General features: G+C 39.1%; 1 protein-coding gene across 2 annotated transcripts in view; it reads right to left on the reverse strand.

Moving 5' to 3' along the window:
- The window catches only part of LOC114464666 (forkhead box protein P2), a 71,025-nt gene that overhangs the window by 40,905 nt on the left and 9,377 nt on the right, over positions 1–20,743 (reverse strand). For both annotated transcript variants that reach the window (XM_028449087.1, XM_028449088.1), the window contains exon 2: positions 9,632–9,721. In XM_028449087.1, the coding sequence (XP_028304888.1) occupies positions 9,632–9,721 (90 nt within the window). The remainder of the gene's footprint in view (positions 1–9,631; positions 9,722–20,743) is intronic.

Below are 20,743 nucleotides of genomic sequence, written 5' to 3' on the forward strand. Positions count from 1 at the left end.
TATGAAAATAAAACTGGTGTATTCATGGTCTTACCTTTACTCTTAGTGTCTTACACACTGATAAAACTAAATTATGTTCTCAGTTTAGTCAACAACAGCAGAAAGGCAATTTTAATGGAAGATTGTTCAAATTCAACGTAAATTTCACAGACAATGAAATATGTATTCATCATCAAATTCTATCAAATTTGTTAAAATCACATTTGAAGATGTTAGTTAACTACAGCTCGCAAAATTAACCTTATTTTTTTTACCCCTCCAGCAAAGGTGATTCAACTGATGCAACTGTTGCAAAAGTTGGCAACACATTCAATTCTACAGTAGCACTTCCAGTGATGAGATGGCTAAAAACAGGAAGAAAATCAGAGTGCCGAGACCAGGTATTCTCTCTCTCCAGGACACACTGGGTATCCTGGTCTCCCATTATGTCGAATGGAACAGAAAGAGAGACTAATTTAATTGGACTATTTCATACAAATGAATTAACAAACCTCTTAACCACCAACTCCTTTTACTATTTTATCCTAATCGTCAGAGCATCCCAGGGGGCACGGGGCTAAATCCCAGACCGCACATTGTAGCTCGTGGACTCCCGACCTCTCCCCTCTCTTTAGGTTGACACTGCTCATTTACTAACCAATTACCGCCAAACGTGGCCCCAATGATTATTGATAGCCAGGAGTCTCCACCAAAGTACGAGGGCGGATGAAGCTCAAGTTGTGTGGTATGCAAGTGAAGGCGTGTATTTACCATGTCAGATTACACAATCATGCATGTGAGGCCTCACCCAGACGCCTGAAGCTTTTGGGTAGATCGATACAGTAGATTGTCAGGACTGAAGCTAAGTAGATTACTGAATGTTTTCTGGAATCAATTTCCATAGCAGTTTGGCAGCAATGTGAGGAAGGAGCAATTTATCAAAACATAAAGACCCATCATGTAAAAAGGCTCTAATAGAAAGCCAGAGGAGATTGTGATGGGCTTAGCACAATTTCCATATTGATTTATCTCTACATGTAGAAAGTCACTGATTAAGCCTTGTGATGGAACGTGCACCAAGGGAAGCTGTGCAACAGAGCTCGTGCACATTGTTTGTGTCATTATCGGCATTAATTGTCACACCTTTATCATAAAACTGGCACAATCCACTGATGGCTGATGCTTCCCTGCAGGCACGCAAAGTTGAAGAGTAAAATCAGAGCGATGTGAGAAGTACAAGCTGAAGGTATTAAAAGAAGAAAGTAAGGAGGGGGAGTCACTAAAGAAAGAAAGAAAGTCAGGAGTGTAAGTAAGAGCAGGTAGGAGGAGGACGAGGAGGGGGAGGAGGGGGAGCATCTTCGCTCTGAAGTTGCAGGTAATATGGCCTCCACTGGATCAGCCTCTTCATCAGTGACACACAGTAAATTACAAGTGCTTCAAGCAGCTCAGTGAATTATAGTTCATCACTTGGAAAGGCTTCCCCCCTCACCGCCGACGCCCAGGCGTATCAGATCTGCCGGTTAGGATCCAATTAACACCCTGGCCAGAATCATCTGATTGCATGTGTAAGGGCTGGTATAACTCGTTTATTGCTCCCATGTATCTTCTGTCACAAGGTAAATTTGTTGCTGCTACATCAAAGGTCTGAGCTACTTTTTTTTTTTTTATCCCTCCCTCTCACATTCTCTTGATCCCCCAAACTCAGCTACCTTGCCTTGGGGTTGCATTTCAACTTCTTTTGCATCACAATGATGAACCTGCTCTGTCCTCGCAATTTAGCAATCGTGTCCTGTAGCTGTTGTAAATGCAGGGAGGAGAAGAAGAAGAAAAAAAAGGTCGGGAAGGAGATGAGGCAAAAAAAAAAAAATCTTGTTTTCTGGTTACAAAAGCAGCAACTAAGCATGTATGACTTAAAATATGCTGACAATTTTTTTCCTGCTCCTCAGTCAACAGAAGTTTTGCTCATGAATAACAAAATGTTTGCCACCTCTTTTTTTCCTACTTTCTCTGTGATGATTTCTTTCTTTCTCTCTTTATTCTTAGATTCAACCAGAGGGGATGCAGCAGAGAGATATTCATAAATGTAAATGTGAGGTGTCATCCGTTAGCCATACACACTGAAACTATCCAACTTGTACTCAAATCGAGCGCCACAGACCTTTTCCATGCATCCATGTGTAGCTGTGTGTAGCAGCTAACCTTTAAGGCTGCTTTCACACAGGGATGGTCCCGGACTCGAGCGGAATAGGAAAAGAACAGCTGATAATTCTATTCTCTTGATTTGGCTCGGTTTGCGTTTACAGGATGGTTTTAGTTTTAGATCAGCTTCAAAATAAGACATAAAACCCTGTCTGGTACAGAGCTGCTGGTTCATACGTTTTTTAGCATAAAAAAGAAAAAGGTGAGGGTAAAGCACGTCAGTGACTTCCTCAATCACTTCTCCTCAGCACGTTACAGTGCTCAGGGAAAACTACGCTTCATCAAAAAAAATCTAGCAGAATTTCTGGGCAAACGAATCCGAGAGTGGGTATACTTCTGGATTGGCCAACTCAAACACACTCCAAAGCACGTGTCAAACTTTAGAACATCAAATTCTGCCCGCTCGATAAAGTAAAAATCACAGAAAAATCTAGAAACATTTTGTAAATTACCAACTAATTCAGTTGTAGATATCTCATGCCCTTCCAAATACAAAAATGTCAATTAAAATCCACAGTATTTGCAGAGTTCAGTTTTCCAGTCGTCATATCACATTTCAGCAATCTCAAATTATTACAAGAAATTTCCCCAAATTCCCATAATCAGGAAAATTTGACAATCCTGTAAGGACTGATATACCCATATTATTCATAATTTATACTCTAAAGTACAGACCAGGTCACATTAATCAATTTGCTCTTTTTCCCACCTAAAATGTGTGACCCACTTAAGCTCAAACTAGTCTGTATTTGGCTAGATTTAAAGTAAAGTTCTTGTATAAAGGTATTTGAAGCTTGAAAGAGGTCGAATAATTGCTAAACTTGTTGAAGGCAAGCTTAATTGAGCATTGAGCAGGATCTGCATTTGAATCTGAACTTTGTGGGCTTCAACGTAGAAAGGTGGCGATTCTGCCCCCAACAGTGGCCAAGGCTAATGTTTTTTTTTTATTCAGAATTAATTATTTTGGATGAAAGTGTTCTGCTTCGTGTTTACATGGATATAGTAATTCCAAATTGAGGTTTAAATGGAAAACAGGTTTATTCAGTTTTATTCAATTCCACTTTAGGTCTGGGGGTTGGGAAGGGTTCTGATTAGACAGGGGGCAAATTTGACAGAGTCTGTTCCGTTTGCTGATGTCCGTATGTGTGTAATAAGTTTATATCTATGTTTATATGTTTGTGCTTCCGTCCATCCACTCTTTTCATTATATCCATGTCTTCTAAGGCTCTTATTAAGTAATTGTACTGGCTTGAGTCTGGGAGGTCATCTTGGGTTATGTCATCACAAGCGTGTCATCGGGACTGGACAAATTAACTTAAAGCGGATTTAAGCGTTTAAAAGATTGAGGAATTATTTATCGGAATTAAAATCGGAATGAACAAGCCACCAAATTCGGGTTTAAGTTTAAATCGGAATTACCATTTTCATTAGGAATTAAGTGTTTTCAAGGTCAGTTTAAAGAATATTTAACTTTTCTTTTAAAATAAAGGGGAATCAAAGCTCTCATGTACACGTGGCCAGTGAAGTACTATTAGACAACTTAGAATTAATTATCAATGAGCAAATCCTGCCCTATACTAGGGATTGTAAAACTTGAAAAGGAAGAAAAGTTGCAGTCTTAAAAGTGGCGCAAAGTGAAGTTCTGCAACATCAATCTTGCCATCATGGTGCTTGTGTTTGTGCACGGCTGTGAGCTGTGTGTAGATGCATTACAGACGTGCAAGCCCAAGCGAAACAACTGTCAGATTCATAGGCCTCTGTAATCCTCTCTGCCGCTCCTTGTCCGCATTTCTTTATTTGTATTCCAAATGTCAGTGTATAAATGCCTTTCAGAGGAGGGATATTGCCATATAGAGGAGCTGAGGGAGGGGAGGAGAGCAGGAGAGAATGGGAGCGGAGACGAGAGGGTGTTTGTGTGCCATGAGAGAGCCGTGTAAGCAGCCTGGTGGAGGCAGGGGGATTTACAGGAAGAAATAGGTGTTTATTGAGTGCTCCCGTGGGCTTACTGTGTAATAATAGACCTGTCACATTACGCAAATGTAGAGAAGCAGCTTGTCTGTGTGCGTGTTTGTATGTGTGTTTGTTGGACTCGTCTTTTCTCCTGCATGCACGAGAATGCCACAAACTGCCTCCCTCCGCAATTCAACTCTGAGAAGCAGCCATGAGCAATTGGATAGAATTAGTCAGGCGAGAGCCTTTAGTCACTAATACAAGTAATTAAAACTGCAATCTGAGGCACTTAGATGCTTGTGTACTAAATAATTTACATGCCATGATCTATGGATCACTTCTGCTTTAATACCAAAGATGGAGAATACGAGGAGAAGAGACAGGCGCAGGATTTATCCGTATCTCTGCCGTAAGCAGGATGTCATGGTAATATTAATCCTTTTCCCTACTTTCTGCACTAATCATACAAGGGGATCAATCCCCTTGGTGGAAAACATGTAACTTGATTACATATGGCTGTCTAGTTGTAAAGGTAATGAAATGTTGCACTGCACCTATTTTGGCCTCATAATCCGAGTAAATAAGGAAGTAAATGCAGAATTTGAAATCTGATTGTAGAAGAGCTGAGCGTAAATGGAGAACAAAAAAACTCCAAATTCATCTCGAACTGTACACAATAAGTCTGCATAAATTCAATGATGGCTTGTTCAAAGCGACGCAGCAATACTTTTCTGAAATTATTGCTAAAAACGTCAACAACTCTCGCACATTGTTTTCTGTATTTGAAAAGCTCACAACTCCCCCAGATCAGATAGTACCTGAATTACTGTCAACTGGAAAATGCAATGAATTTGCTCTATATTTCAATGAAAAAATATAATCAATAAGGTCAAACATCAGAACAAACCAGCAAAATAACACAGCTTCAACCACTGAGAGGTCAACTGCATTGTTAAATTTTATTACAATGAACCCAAAAACAATAGAGGAAACTATTTAGCAGCTGAATTCATCAACATGTTGCCTTGACACAATACCCTCAAACTTCTTTAAAACTGTTGTAAAGTCAATTTTCAACTCCAGTCAGGCACCGTACCAAAATCCCTGAAAGCCTCTATACTGGATAACTATAGACCAATCAGCAATCTTCCATTCATGGCCAAGATCATTGAGAAGGTGGTCTTCACCCAACTGAGTCAATTCTTAACATTCAACAAAAATATTAATGAATTTTCAGTCAGGCTTTCATTCTCATCACAGCACAGAAACTGCTCTTATCAAATTCAGGAAAAGTATTTGTTCTTGGACCCCTTCTGTTTGGCCTTTATATGCTTCCTTTATGACAACTTTTACAGAAATGTAAGCAAATGTAAGCAGATGACACACAACTATATCTATCACTGAACCCAGATGACTATGGTCCCATTGAGGTGTTGTGTGACTGCTTAGAAAAAGTAAACTGCTGGATGATTGAAAACTTTCTTCAACTACATCATGATAAGATGGAGGTGACTGTTCTGATTGACTCAGATCTTACATTCAGCTGTCAGATCAAATCTATCACAAAAACAGCCTTCTACCACCTCAAAAACATCTCCAGAGTGAAAGGTTTAATGACTCAGAAAGATCAGGAGAAACTGGTCCATGCTTTTATCTCCAGCAGACTGGACTGTTGTAATGGTCTTCTGACAGGAATCCCCCTAAAGAGCATCAAACAGCTACAACTGGTTCAGAACGCTGCAGCTCAGGTCTTAACCAGAACAAAGAGGTCAGAGCACATTAGTCCAGTTTTAAAGTCTTTACACTGGCTCCCAGTCAGCCTCAGAATAGACTTTAAAGTTCTGCTGCTGGCGTATAAATCTGTGAATGGGTTTGGTCTAGAATCCATCAGTGAGATGTTAGTCAGGTATGAACCCAGCACGTCTCTCAGATCTGGTCAGATAGTGGAGCCCAGAGCTCACAGTAAACATGGTAAAGCTGCTTTTAGTTGTTATGCTGCAAAGAAGTGGAACAAACTGCTAGCAGAGCTGAAGTCAGCATCCAAATTGAACATTTTTAAATCAAAGCTAAAGGCACTTTTTTTTCTCTACTGCGTATGATTGAGAGGGAGATTTTTGGTCATGTTGTAATGTCTTTGTTGATGATTTTAAATGTTTTTTTGCTGCTGACTTAAATGTTGTAATTAATTTTAAGCTGTTGAATGTTTAGCCTTGTGTATAAAATGTGCTATACAAATAAATTTGCCTTGCCTTGCCTATATAAAGAATAACTGTTAATACACTCATGACTGTCTACTACTGTACTGGTAGGGGTGAAAGTAATGGATTAGTAGTCATGTTACTGTAATTGAGTCACTTTTATGGACACGTACTTTTTTGAGTATATTTCTCAATCAGTAATTGTACTTATACTTAAGTACGTTTTGAAAGAAGTAAAGTCATTAGTTACATTTCTACACCCAACAGTTACTGAGTAAAATATATTTTTTTGTTTTAAAATGATCACGGGTATCGTGAAAACTACAAAAGATGAAATGACAAGACAACAATCAAATGCATGACATCAGACTAAACGTAATGCACGGCGCCGAAACAGCATTAAATGGAGGATATTTTCTCAGTATTTTTTTATTATTTTGAATTGAATTCATTGGTGTTATTTTATCTAAAAAAATCGTAAATTATATTATATTTACTGTATGCAAGTAACTTTTACTTTGAGTACTCTTTGAATGAGCTACTTTTTATTATATTTTATTACTTCTTCTTGAGTAGGTTATAACCAGATGCACTGGTCTTTTCTTGAGTATCACATTGACGGGAATATCTGATGACGCTGTGCATGAAGACTTTTTTGGAACAAAGAGGTTAGGGTGTTAATAAAAGATGGATCAACAAATGGATTAGCTAGAAGCTGAGGACAGCCTGATTGGTGGGCCCCTGTGATTCATATTGATTCATATCGTCGACGAAGGCAAGGAGTAAAGTAAGGAAATGTAAATATTCAATATTTACAATTCACTGGTGTCATTAGAGGCAGGGGCTTTAACACGGGTTGAGGGCTACCAATGCACCTGCACACAGCTCTCTTTCAATATTGTTCCCTATGAAATGAATTGTACTGAGCAGGCATTTGTAGATCAGGATCCCATTTGTTTGAATTAATTCACTCTGGCATACAATTTGACTAGACTTAGAGTTTATGTCTGATAACCAGTGCTTTTCTTTCAACTTAAACAACAAAACTGATCATATGAAAGAGTATTTCATAAAACTCGAGCTGAAATGCATGGAAATCAAATAGATTTAGAGGGATTGCATCAGTCTTTGCCAGGCTTATCTCTTTTTCCAGTACATAATTAGGTACACAGGGGTGTGACTCCAATTGAAGGTGTCGCCATTGTTAGACTCCGTGAAAATATCAACGGGTGAGGTTAACGCCAATTTCCTGTCATTAATGAAATGCACTGAGCTCCTAATGAGGTAAACCATTGCTCCTTGATAACACTTATTAGCCAAGTGTCGGGCACAGACTCCAACACTTCAATTTCAAACAGCTAAAATAAATTTACTGATGGAGAAAAAACTATCTTACTACAAAAACACAGAGCAGATGTCAGGAGGACTTACATAATTTGTCTTATTGACAAAGCAGCTGAATAATAACAATAAAAAAAGCACACAAAAAACGACTCGCAACAGCCGCAATGGAAGACAAAAGTGTTAATGTGCATACGTGTGAGCGTGGTGTCGGCGTGAAACTATTGTGTACAAGTGTGACCTTACGAACCACTGACAACAGAAGTGGACAGCTCTACAAATCAATAAGGTAAATTAGCGTCAAGGGGTGGAAATGACAGGCGGGGGGGAAAAATTAGCTGTCCGTGTTGGGCTCTTGTTAAGCTGACGTTTCTTTCAAATAATAACTAACCTCTGTGTTGTCATTTGTCTCTGACACTATGGATGTATCGGAGAAAAGCACGCAGATCAAAGACGACCTCTAGTTTGTTATCCTCCTATTATAAGCTTGGGAAATATTCAAAGCCTTGTTGTGCAGTCAGCATACTTGTGTTCAATTCATGGCCCGGGGGCCAAATCCGGCCCTTTGGTCTATTCAATTTGGCAATGCAAGAGAATGTAAAACTGACGGAGACAACATGAATCATTTTATAAATGATATTCAACATAATTTGCAGAGGCTCACAGTTTCTCCCAGTGCTTTTATCGCATGATTGCAATCATTTTTTAATGTTAAACAATGGAAAAAACTAAAAATTTCTGACGAAATCCTTTAATTTTCCTTAAATTATTACATAATAATTCACTTAAAAAGTAACTAAACCCTAAATACCTTTTTTTTCTGCTGAATGCAAATGTATTTGGGTATGAAGTAGTCCTGTTGATTGATCCTGGTCCAACTCTCAACATTTTAGTCAAAATATTTCAATTTGGCGTAATTTGCTGTAAACTGTAAGATTGACTGCCCTCTATGGGGTGAAACCTGGCTATTACAATTGATTTTGCTATTGGCTGAGAACAAGATCATGTGACAATTTGGGACCATCTTGTGTCACAAACAAGCACTGTTAGCCCCGCCCCATTTATAAAAACTAGCTTCTGTGGGCTCTACAATCTGTGGTGAGCAGGTTAGTAAATAGGGAGGTATATTGAGTAATGACTAGCTCAGGTAGTAGAGGGTTGTCTTCTGATCGAGAGGTTGGGGGTTCGATCCCAGTACCTGACTATGTGTCGAAGTGTCCTTGGGCAAGGACACTGAACCCTAAGTTGCTCCCAGTGGTCGACTAGCGCCTTGCATGGCAGTCCTGTCCCACTGGTGTGTGAATGTGAGAGTGATTGGGTGAATGAGCTGATGTGTAAAGCGCTTTGGGACTGCTTCAGTGTGGGGATAAAGCGCTATATAAATCAAGTCCATTTACCATTTAGCTAACAGAGCATAGATTGTCCTAGTGGCCGGTCAGGGAAAAGCAGGGGTTTCGTTACTCTTTAATTACATAAAAATTGGTCACACAATATAGGATATTTAAAGTGAAGATCCTGTTGGGACTGATATCTATCACTTATTGCTTGGATATTGTGAGTTCTTTACATATTTTTGTATTTCATGTATAAGTGCAAATTAGGACCCAATATTGTTGAAATTACTTGTTTTCCCACCTAAAATCTGTGGCCCACTTGAGATCAAACTTCTTCCTGTTTGGCCCCTGAACTAAAATGAGTTTGACACTCCTGAGTTAACACAGTCGCCACATGCTTCTGGCTCATAAACTGTGCACAAATGACAACCTTTGCTGAGATCTCAGCATTGTGTTTTTTTCATGTGCCGCCTTGCTTCCTGGAGACTGGATTTAGGATTCCAATGACAGGTCTGAGGATTGCGCTGGCAAATCAAACACACTTTGGAGGAACGGAGGAAATCTTCTCGTCGAAGGAACATGTATTATGGATGGACTTTAAAGAGATTAGAAAAGGGGAGCTGTTTTTACCTGCAGTGGACGATGCTTGTCCTGGCTCTTTGGAGATTTCAGGCCACTGCCTGGTTGCTGCAAGAGTAATTGCCTCGCTACTTGTAGGGCCTGGGAAGAAGAAGAAAAAAAAAAAAACAGACCGCATGAAAACCAAGTGAGAGAAAGATATGAATCAAGAAGGAATGAGATGGTCAAAATAAACAATTTTCTAGGGGCTGATTCCAAAGATAATTGAAACCTTTACAGATAAAGCCAACATCTATACCTGAGAGTTGTTTCAGACATCATCTTCCTCTCTCTAATGTGGGTGAGACTATACTGCAAAAGTGTTTCACTAACAATTCACAGATCTGTGATCAAGGATAAATAGAGTTTGTCTCAAGCAGCACTGAAGAAGCACGTGGAGGAGGGTGGGGGAATGAGGGGATGTGGGGTGTGTCAAGAAAACGACAGAGCAGAATTGACCTGTCTAGTGTGTGCTCAACTGAAATACCCACTTCTTCTTTTTTTTTTTTTTTTTTTTGCAAATTACCGCCACATTTGCATATTCATAATATCAATTTGAAGCAGAGGCAGCGCCATGTGAAGTGTCCCTGGGAGCTGTAATTAAAGTTGACAAAAATCAACATCAAATTACATTTAGAGTGAATTAACCAGCAGCTCAGGTTTTTACACTGTGCATTAAGGGTGCTTATGAGCAGAGGATGGGTGATGGATGAGTGACTGATAGAAAAAGAGGAAGCCTTTTTCCTGTCTGATTAAATTAGTTCACAACTGTTTACGTAAGGCATTAAAAAAGCCGTATTTGTAAACTGATGCTTTTTGTTGTTGTTGTTGCTATTAGCACCTTTTGATGTTCTTTGCCAGACATGGGTGTCTATCAGAGAGGCTGGAATATGGAGTAATTAATGTCTCTTGATTTCAAAGGGATTGCAGATTCCTGTATGTGTGTACCTAAAGTGTAAAGATTACCGCTATATCCTACTCAAGTAAAAGTACTGTTACTTGATTGAAATTGTACTCAAGTACAAGTAAGTCATACATAAAATACTCAAGTATAAGTAAAAAGTAGCTCAATTGAATAGTACTCAAAGTAAAAGTTACTAGTTACTTTCACCCCACACATCATTTTTGGTAATAAATCTCATGTATGTCGGCTAGGATATGATGCATTTGATTGTTGTCTGGTCATTTCTTTTTTTGTAGTTTCACAATGTCCGTTGATCATTTGAAAAAAAAAAAAAACAAAAAAAACAAAGATAATTTACTCAGTAACGGTTGGATGTAGAAATGTAATGAATTACTTTACTTCTTTTAAAACATACTTAAAGAGCAACTAAACCCCAAACCCACTTTTTCTGCTGAATACATATTTATTTGGGTATTAAGTAGTGCTGTTTATTAATCCTAGTCCCATTCTTCACATTTTAGTAAAAATATATTATTTTGCGTATTTAGTAGTAAAATGTCTGATATATTGGCCTCTAAAGGTTGAATGCCAGCTATTACGAGTCGGATCCTTTGGATTATCTTTGCGGGGCCCCGCCCCTTCTATAAAAGCTGAGAGGAGGGAGGAGGGTTTCCTCCAATCACAGCCCCCAGTGAGCATTGATTGACAGTTTTAATGAGGATGTCCAATGTTCCGTGTGAAAGCGGGGATGTTTTGACTCTGTGCTTCTATAAAGAGCAGATTCTGGTCTAATCAGAGGGTTCATCAAGCTATGTGTGTATTCATAGACACATCATGTGTGTATTCCCGTCTGTTTCTGCGTGTGCATGGACGTGTGTACGTCTTATCTCTATGTGCATGAGATTGTGGGAGAGTAGGGCTGTGGTTGTATTGACAAATATCAGCTATAAACTCCCTATGTGTGTGTGTACAGACACATCATTGTGTGTATTACCGTCTGTCTCTGCGCACAGCGCTGACCGGCTGCCTGAGTGGGCATGTCTTACTGCTTCAGCAGTAACGCTCATAATCAAGGCATTTTTTAAATTTCCCCCCCTAGTGGCAGGTCAGCAGAAAGCAGGGGTTTAGTTACTCTTTCAGTAAAAGTAAAATGACTGATTTAGACATACACAAGTACAAGTACCCATAAAAGCAAGTCATTTACAATCACATTTCACCAGCAAGCTTGAGCTTCACAGGTACGGCGGGAACTGGATTCTTTAAGAGTAGGTGGATAAAAGAAAGAGGGGTACTGGATATGAACACTGCTGCTACGCATACACCAAATACTTTGTAGTGTTTGGGCCCATGAGCATCAAGTGGAGAGAGAAAGAGAAACAGCTCTCAAACACACACACACACACACACAACACACCAACTTCGTAAGCGTATTGTTCTGATCAAAGAAAGGAGAAAAAGTGAAGTAAAAGTGGGACGAATACCCTAAGAACGGAGAGTGACACTTGCTTAGAAATCAGGGTTTTCTCACTTTTTATTTTCTGGTGCTTGCCAGTATCCATGACAACCGCTGCCTTGACAAAGCATGCATATGGTGCAGCTCTGCCAGCTGGTGGGAACAATGTTTGAACTAGTACATTGAGAGCCTGAGCAAACAAGAGGAGAAGACAGGCTAGCGAGGGAGAGAGAGGCAGTAAAATAATAAATAAGAGGAGGGGGAGAGAGGAAAAAAAAGTTGCCATGCCTTAACCCCGCCGGGAACGCAGAAGAACCCCTCAGCCCTCCCCCCCCAGATCAATTATGAAAAGACAGACGTGTGAGGAAGGGGCGGGTGCACGATGGGGTGGACCTGTCTGTCTGCTCAGGAGGAGCCAGGCTCTCTGAACCCAAGTAAACAAACACATTACACCGGCAATGAATCTTAACTGCATTGATCCGTCTCCTCGATTCGAGGAGCAAAGTCGCCACCGGGTTTGTGTGCCTTTGTGTTTGTGAGATCTGAAAGTTGAGCTTCATCAAAACACACACAAAAGTGCACATCAACATTGAGCACATTCATACGATTTGTTTAAAAAATAAATTAAATTAAAAAAAATGAATGAGGACGCAAACACTGAACGAGTCAAGCTTCGTTTTACTGACGGCAGCGACACAATTTGCTTAAATGCAGCCAATCACTTGGCTAATTAAAACACAGGGCCTAATTAATCTCAGCCTGATTGGTAAATCAAGGTAATTATAAGGCTTATTGAGCCTTGAACACAGTAGTTTGAGAAGGGCTTCCTGTCGAGTGCAGCTGAAGGTAGTTGTCAGAGGGAAATGTTTATCCGTGTGTTAATCAATAACGACTCTTAACTTAAAGCTGCTGGACAGGAATTTTTTTTTTATCAGAAAAATCCATAATGTAGGCCTCATAAATCAATGAACCCAAGATTAATGCTCGATGTAAAAGAGCAAATGAAAAGATTGCCGCACTAAACTTTGTTTTTCAACTCCACCGTAATACTCAGTTGGTTTTAGCACATTGCATTGTGGGATATGGAGTTCCATAACAGATGCATAGAAGTGTTTTTAATTCATTCTTATAAGGGATGTCCCATCACTTTTCACTTCCGATACGATACTGATATTGCAGCCTTGAGTATTGTTTGATACCGACATCAACATGAATCATACATACTTTTATGAATTATTTTGTAGTGTGAAATGTTAGAAAAGCTTGATCAAGTGATGTTACTCAAACAGAGAACAATAGTCAGCGTATGAAAAAAACTGAGCCATTTATTATTAACCAATTGGTTACATACATTTTAACTTTCAACATAATATGTACAGTATTCTACAACTGAATAAATATAATATAATATAATAAATATCGGAGATATTAGATGCAGTCCGATAAAATCCGATATTAGTTTCTGGCTGATATCGGACCAATATCCGATATCAATATCGAATCGGGACACCCTAATTTTACTCTGATTTATTGTGTTACTTAAAAAGACAATGACAACAGCGATTCACTTAACACCATTTTTGTTTTAGTTTGTCTCCGGTATTCCCTGTGAAGTAAAAACACTACTGGACTCCACATCCCACAATGCAATGCGTCAAACAATAAACAATACATTTCAACCTTTCACATCTTTTTTGGAGCAAACTTACGATTAATATTATTAAAAAAAAAAAATCATATTATTTTCTATTTTTAACATTAAATAATAATATTCTTAAAACATTATAAAACAATTTAAATTATTGATCTATGTGGCCAAAGCCAGCGATTCTCAACTCGTGGGTCGGAACAGCTAGTCAAAATAAATAAATAGTTAATGTCTCTTATTTTGGACTTGACTTTTATTTGGAAATAAACTTTTCTTTTGACAGGCATGCTGTGAAATGCATGTTGCACAGGAAAATATAAAGATTTAAGAAGTGTGTTTTCAACAGCTATTTTGAAAAACTAAATTTGGTTGGTTGAATTGGGTCCCAGGGTGAGACCAGATGAGATAACCTGACCTAAACTATGAATTTATCAGATAAAAAAAAATGTTTTGCTCAACACTTTCAATACCCAACCATGCAAATATTAAGAAAGGTGCGTAAGGGGGGCAAAAACATCTTCAAAAGTAACATAAGCGTTACCAACACCTGTCAAACTTTTATAAAGTGGTTTGACTGTCACCTCATTCATGGAGGCAGAAGCAGCCATTTTTTTTAGAAGCCCTAGCAATGTGTAGACAGAGGGTAGAGGATGAGAGAAAGATGTCCCTGTTTCCTCATTTCACTGACTGAGTATTGAGCTATTACAGCAAAAAGCATCAATTTGTTTTACACCCATTTCCCTGATACGCAGACATGGCAAGCAGAAGCCCTCAAAACACACGGAAAAGTGCAAAAATGCCAAGAAAAGTCATCAAAAGTTTGCTGAAGAGCTGCCGGAGCGGACAGAAACACAGTAAGTGTGGACAGACGGGACACGAGACATTCTACCTAGTTTGACTCGAATGCAGCGTACCGTCTATTTAACCTGTTGCTATGCCCGGAAAATGACATCCCCGGTCTATTAATGCCACATTGTATAAACAGCACAATATGACACATTCTTCAAAATAAGAGTGCAAGCCAGACAGAAGAGGGGAGAAAGCGAGAAGAAAAAAGAAAAAAAATAGAGAGCCAGGCCCCGCTATATAAATAACAAGGCACTCAGAGGCATATTTGATGTTGATATCCATCACTGAGGTTGGAAAAGAGGAAAAAAATAAGAGGGGGGAAAATAACACAGAGCGACACGGGGATCCTTATGAAAATAAGATTCAGCCCAAATGGATCTGGTGTAATTGGTTTCAGATAGTGAGGTCAGGAGAAAGGCGATACAGGCAACTATTATGCGAAACGGACTGAGAAACAAGAATGTTTACACAGGCATCCTCGGCTGCATTAATAGGCATGCAGAGTCACTGGAGAGGGAGAAAGAGAGAGAGACAAGGAGGGAGGGGGGAAAAAAAGAAAGAAAACAACCATCCACTCACCTCGCTCACCACCGGGCCCTATACACAACCATACATCTATATAGAGCAACACCTACCACAATGCACCTTTGTGTGGTACATGCACTGATCTTAAATAAGCATGAAACACATTAGCAGGGGCGGCATTACCCAGCCAAACCATTACAAATTTCCAGATTGCTTATTGCTCGTTTGGTGGTGGTCACGGTGGTGGAGGACAGGGGGGTGGTATGTGAAGTCTTCCACTATGAAAAGTCCTTCTTTCACATCCACCTAGAGACGGCTGATATATACAGCCGTGCCATTGCAATTAGATCTATTTGAGTGGCTGTGACATTGTGTTTGGACAGTTGCCAATAATTTCCAGGCTCATATCTGATAACATACTGTTTATTATCAGCACATATGGCTGATATTGGTGTGAAACACACAGGTGTCAACAGGGTTCCATCCTTTTCCAGACGCAGGTGCTTCTTAGATGGCAATTCCGTGTTACCAAATGTTGTGATAAGTTGCTGATTGTGGGAGTATCACAACCACGTGTTGTGTTTGTCTCCAATGTGGTGAACAGATGTTTAGTGTGCACGTATGCAGCTGTTGTTGCTGCTGTTCCTGTCAACCAGAAACAAGTCGAGTCGTGCTGACATTTTGGACAACTGTTCGCATTTACACGTGCGCTGCAGAAAGAGATAACAGGCACCCTGAATGGCAGCACATGGCATTACTTGCAGCAAAATGAGACAGTGAAAAAAAAAAAAAAAAGCGAGAGAAAAGTGCAATCATCATGCATTAAACAGTTTAAGCTGAGTTAACAAATATGGCTGATTAGATCGAGTCTGCTGGCCTGCTGCTAGCAAGATGCATGTCAACACGCGAAGGAAAAATATTTATCCACTATCGTCTGATACAAGTGGTTTCAGGGCAGATGGATGAGTGTGAAAAGGATTTGCAGAAGCTGGTTGGAGAGGATGAACAAATAATGCAGGAATGTTTGAATACTAAATAGTTGACTAAATTTACAACAAACAGTTCTTTCTTTCTCTCATGAACAAATCTGCTTGGCTCATCAAATATCAACAGATTGAAACTATTGCTTTCACTGCTCTGGTTTGAATGTAAGCTGAACCCTTTTTGCTATAAGTAGCCACAGGAGAAGAAAGACTACTATCCGTTCATAAAGGTCACGACTGGAAATGATGGCTTGGTGCTCCAACAAAGGCCCCACATTCAGTCACTCTTATCAGCTCCACCACACAGAACAAAACACACCTGGTTTCAGTCATCTCTGCTCGGTCAAGCACCGGGGAAAAAATATGAAGGATTCTGTTGACAAAATTCTGCTGAATTCCACAGAAATTAAACATTTGAATTTGAATTTATTGATTATTTAAAAGGGACATTGCACATTCATGAACAGACATGCTGTAAATAAGCCAGTGTTAGCCAAAAGAGGGTAGTTTTCATCTGGTGTCCCTGGCCAGATTTTAAAACACAACCTTGAATGTAAAAGGTATTCAAATAGAGAGAGAATACAACATAACAAAAGAGAACAAGTATGACAAATATTAATAATTACTAATAAAACAAAGCACCAAGCCTGGACTAAAACTTCAACACAGTGTATTAAAACAATTTAAATGAATAATAATAAAATAAAATAAAAGGCTGTCAGTGTGAACATAATTGGTGATCAAGAAGCCATGTTTTTAGCTGCCAAAATGTATTTAACTTTGATACCTTCCAGGCTAAAGAGCATTACATAACCACAATGCCTTTTTTGTTTCTATGTCCCAACAGAAATGCACGGGTCATTTGTCTGGTTTGGCTTTTGCGAGGAAAAACACAGAATAAGAGCAACAAGGGAAACGAGAAAGATTTGAATTTGGAAAATATGTATAGGAGTCATGAGGATTTTAATGTGTAGCCCCATAAATTAAAAGTGTGATGAGAAGAGCTGGTCCTTGGAGATTGTGTTTGGCCGTCAGGACAGAGGTAGAACTATCCAGTAAAAACAATGGGTCTCTGTGTCGCACTCGGATCTCTCTATCGGGGTTATTTCTCGCTGTCTGTCTCACAAAAACAAAGCTCTACCTTCATCGTTTTACTTTGACCTGAGCCACAACACAAGAAACAAGCTTAAGTGTAAAAATAAAACCCTTTTTGTTTACTGATAGCATTAAACTGCACTTTCCTTTACCAAATGCCCATAAAACATTGTTCATTTCTTCCTCTTATTCTTTTCTCTCACCCCCTTTATTCGTGCCTCTTGTTTATTGATCTTCAGATTAAGAATTCCTGGGGTGGAGGACTGTAACACACAAGCATTATATTATTTTTGGTGTGCTTATTTGCCTTTCCCTTGCATCTATTTGGCTTGTGACTGGAGACAATTATGTCTACCCAGCTCCAGACTCAGGTGCTAATAATGAAGGACAAATAGAATCATATGTGTAAACTTCTCCCACTGATGAAAATTTATATTAACTTTCTATCACAGTAAACAGAGCGGCATAGATACACCATCCCAGGAGGATAGATGAGATGAATTTCCACCCCAGGAAGAAAGCTTGAGTTAAAGAGGGGGGGCCGGCGGGGGGATGGACTGCTATGGCAGGAGGGCTTTGGGGTAAATGTACTTGCATTGTGTATCCACACACTTCTTTTTTTTTTTCCAACAATACAAAATGGGAGATTGTTTAAACTAGCACAAAAAAATTGGGTTTGCATGAGAGTTGGGTGCACCAGTGTGTGACTATTGTGTGTGTGTGTGCCATCAATAATAGCATCTCGTAGCATCCACTTATCTCAACTTATGTACGTAATCTTTGGTTAGCATGGAAATTGATAAATTGTTGTTTGTAAAGTATCGGCATAGATCTACTTAAGTCTACACACCACTGTTGTCTTGTTTCCTGGTGGTCTCTACACTGTTTAGCAGGTACACACATACAGATTTTCTAAATCTGAAGTATTTTTATTTATCTGTTACAGACCCCACACATGAAAATAAAATATCAGTCGTAGAACAGTTGTGATCGTATTGTGTGCTCCGATAATCTTGACACAGCAAACCACACACATCAACCAATCTGTCCCAAGTCAGAAATGTCACGTGATCAAACAAGATCTTACAACGTAATCTAATGGTGCGTTCCAAGCAACTCGGAAACCGGGATTTGCTGACCACCTACTTGAAAAAAGTGACTTGGAACACCACACTAAAATCAAAAAAAAAAAAAGGCAGAGTTCCGAGTTGCCTTGAATGTAGCATTACGTGTTTCTAACTCAGCTCACCTCTGGATTGGCTACATTCCGTTCCAAGTAAAATATCCCGGGGTCATGAGTTGGGAGTCGTCGGCTTTCCTCACACACAAGGAGTTTTAGTAGTTAATGAACAGGTTTAATATTTACGATTGTCAAGAAAAGTCTTTTAGAGGATGACAAGGAGCACTGGTAACTATTCCAAAAACGCAGAGAGAAATAAAGTGGCATTCGTGTAGGTGGAAGATCATGTGTTTGTTTGAGACGGATGGTGTGTCTTCCAATCAAGTACTATTAGAAAAAGCAACTTGGTACTGAAATGATTTGGTAAATAATAAGGGTTGAAATTTCAGTCTCAAAAACAAAGAAATCACACATTACAGGCAAAGCCTTATAAGGTTATATATAACACAAACACATATTTCTATGACACTAAAAGTACACTTTGTCTTTTTCCTTGAGTGCCTGATTTCTTTCAAATACAAGTATGACCCAGCTGCTTTACACAGTTCCAGGCGAGTGGAGGTCACACAGCTGGTTGAATAGCTAATGTGAAATGTTGCATTCAGGTCAGCCATCGTTGATTTGGAAACAGACCTCAATGGCTTACACCAACTTTTGTTGTTGTTTACCTCATGTATTGACATTACCAGAGAAGAAATATTAGTCTAGTTAAATCTGTTGCTGTTTAAAATGCAAACTAAGCACTTTTTGGAGAAACATTTCTTTAGAATTCATACAATGTTGTTATAAAGCTTTCTTCAGGTTTGTTGAAAGACCCTATTGAGAAAACTCTTTCGAAAGAATGAATGAGGCCTAAAGGTGAAAAAGCCCTCACCTTCTAAGTTTTGGTTTGCAGCAGAAAAGATACAAGTTTGGACTTTGTTTCTAAACTCTTAAGGCATACATGCTGTAAAAAAAAAAAAAACATGCACACAGATGGACAAGATTAAATAAGAAGGTTTATGGGTAGGTCAATGGTGTTAACGGCGTTTTTAAACTTATACAGATTGCAGAACATAAAGATTGGAAGTCCAAGATAGACCGAGTGGGTTTGTTATTCACCTTCATTCTACTTTGATGCCTGGCTGTTTGGATGAGTGAGTATATGCATTAACACAAGCAACACAATTGTCTGAAGCGAGGCAAGTGTGTGTCTAGGATCCCTGTCTGTTGCAAGTCAATAGAACCAGTGTCTGTCTGTCTGTCTGTCTGATGCTGCAGAGCTCAGGTTAAGCACTGAGTCGGGTCAAATGTTACTCTCCTCTGCGCTCGATAAAGGACAACCATGACCTCACTGGAAGAGTCGCTCGGATCAACTCTTGGTCAATGTTCAGTAAATAAAATATGATTTCCCCCTTGCCTTTGATGCTGTTTTTTTTTTTTTTTTTTTTTTTTTTTAAATCAAGCATCAAGTTGTAAAATGATGATGTTCTCCCTCTTTATCTTCAAACTTATTCAACATCTACAGTATATCTGTCTGTGCTGCTCCTTCTCCCTTTGCTTTCATGCACCTGCATTGGCTGTATATTGCGAATATTCCAATTACAGCCATGTGCTTTTTGACCTTTAAGTGAGCAGCAGAAGATATAGTTATGTTCCTTCCACTCTGACTCCCAGTGTCAATCAATCAGTCCTGCACACAGCCCAACCCTGTTGCACTAGAACTGGTAATGTATACCCAAGCTGGGTTTTATGGGCTGTGAATTATTAGGAGTTTGGGAAGGCAACAAAACTATGAGGATAAAGATCTACGGTTTTAATATTAGACTATGAATAACTGCCACAAAAGCAGTAAACAGATACTTCTCTAATCATCAGATATCCTGGCTACACTTTACTTTCATAAACACAGTGGCCTATATCACACCTTTAGGAATGAGCAAACATGTTCAGAATCATACCTTTTTTTAACATCATTCTCATACCCGGCCCGTTTTCTGAAAGGCTAATCTACATCTTCCATTGAATCAAGAATGGAAATTTCACAAGAAATGCTTCTTTTTCAATTTCATGGTAAAGTAGCTCAAGTTAGTGGATGTAATTTCTCCTAACAAGAAAATGTATCACTCTGTCGCACACTTAGTTTGACTATGTAATACAGAGGGGCTTTTTTTCCAGTATTTTGTCCACCCTCAAGCTTTGATAAATGAGCCAAAAGCATGAAAACGGTTGTCGTAGCTCTCCAGACAAGGACAGAGCAATTACTGGGAATATTTGAAAAATTAAAACCAATGGTTGAAATTCGTCTGAACAATAAATGATATGTAATTTTGGACTCTGATAAGGGTAGAACTGAGCCACGAGGGAAAGAACTGTTGGCGTCCTTAAACCCTGTTTATGAACTATGTGACTGAAATTACCTCACAGAATATCTGATTTCACTGACTAGGTGCAAACCATTTAAAATGTGAGTCACTATGCAACACTATAACAGATCAATTTGAGGAT

The sequence above is a fragment of the Gouania willdenowi genome, chromosome 6 (assembly GCF_900634775.1).
Source record: "Gouania willdenowi chromosome 6, fGouWil2.1, whole genome shotgun sequence".
Classification (NCBI taxonomy): domain Eukaryota; kingdom Metazoa; phylum Chordata; class Actinopteri; order Blenniiformes; family Gobiesocidae; genus Gouania; species Gouania willdenowi.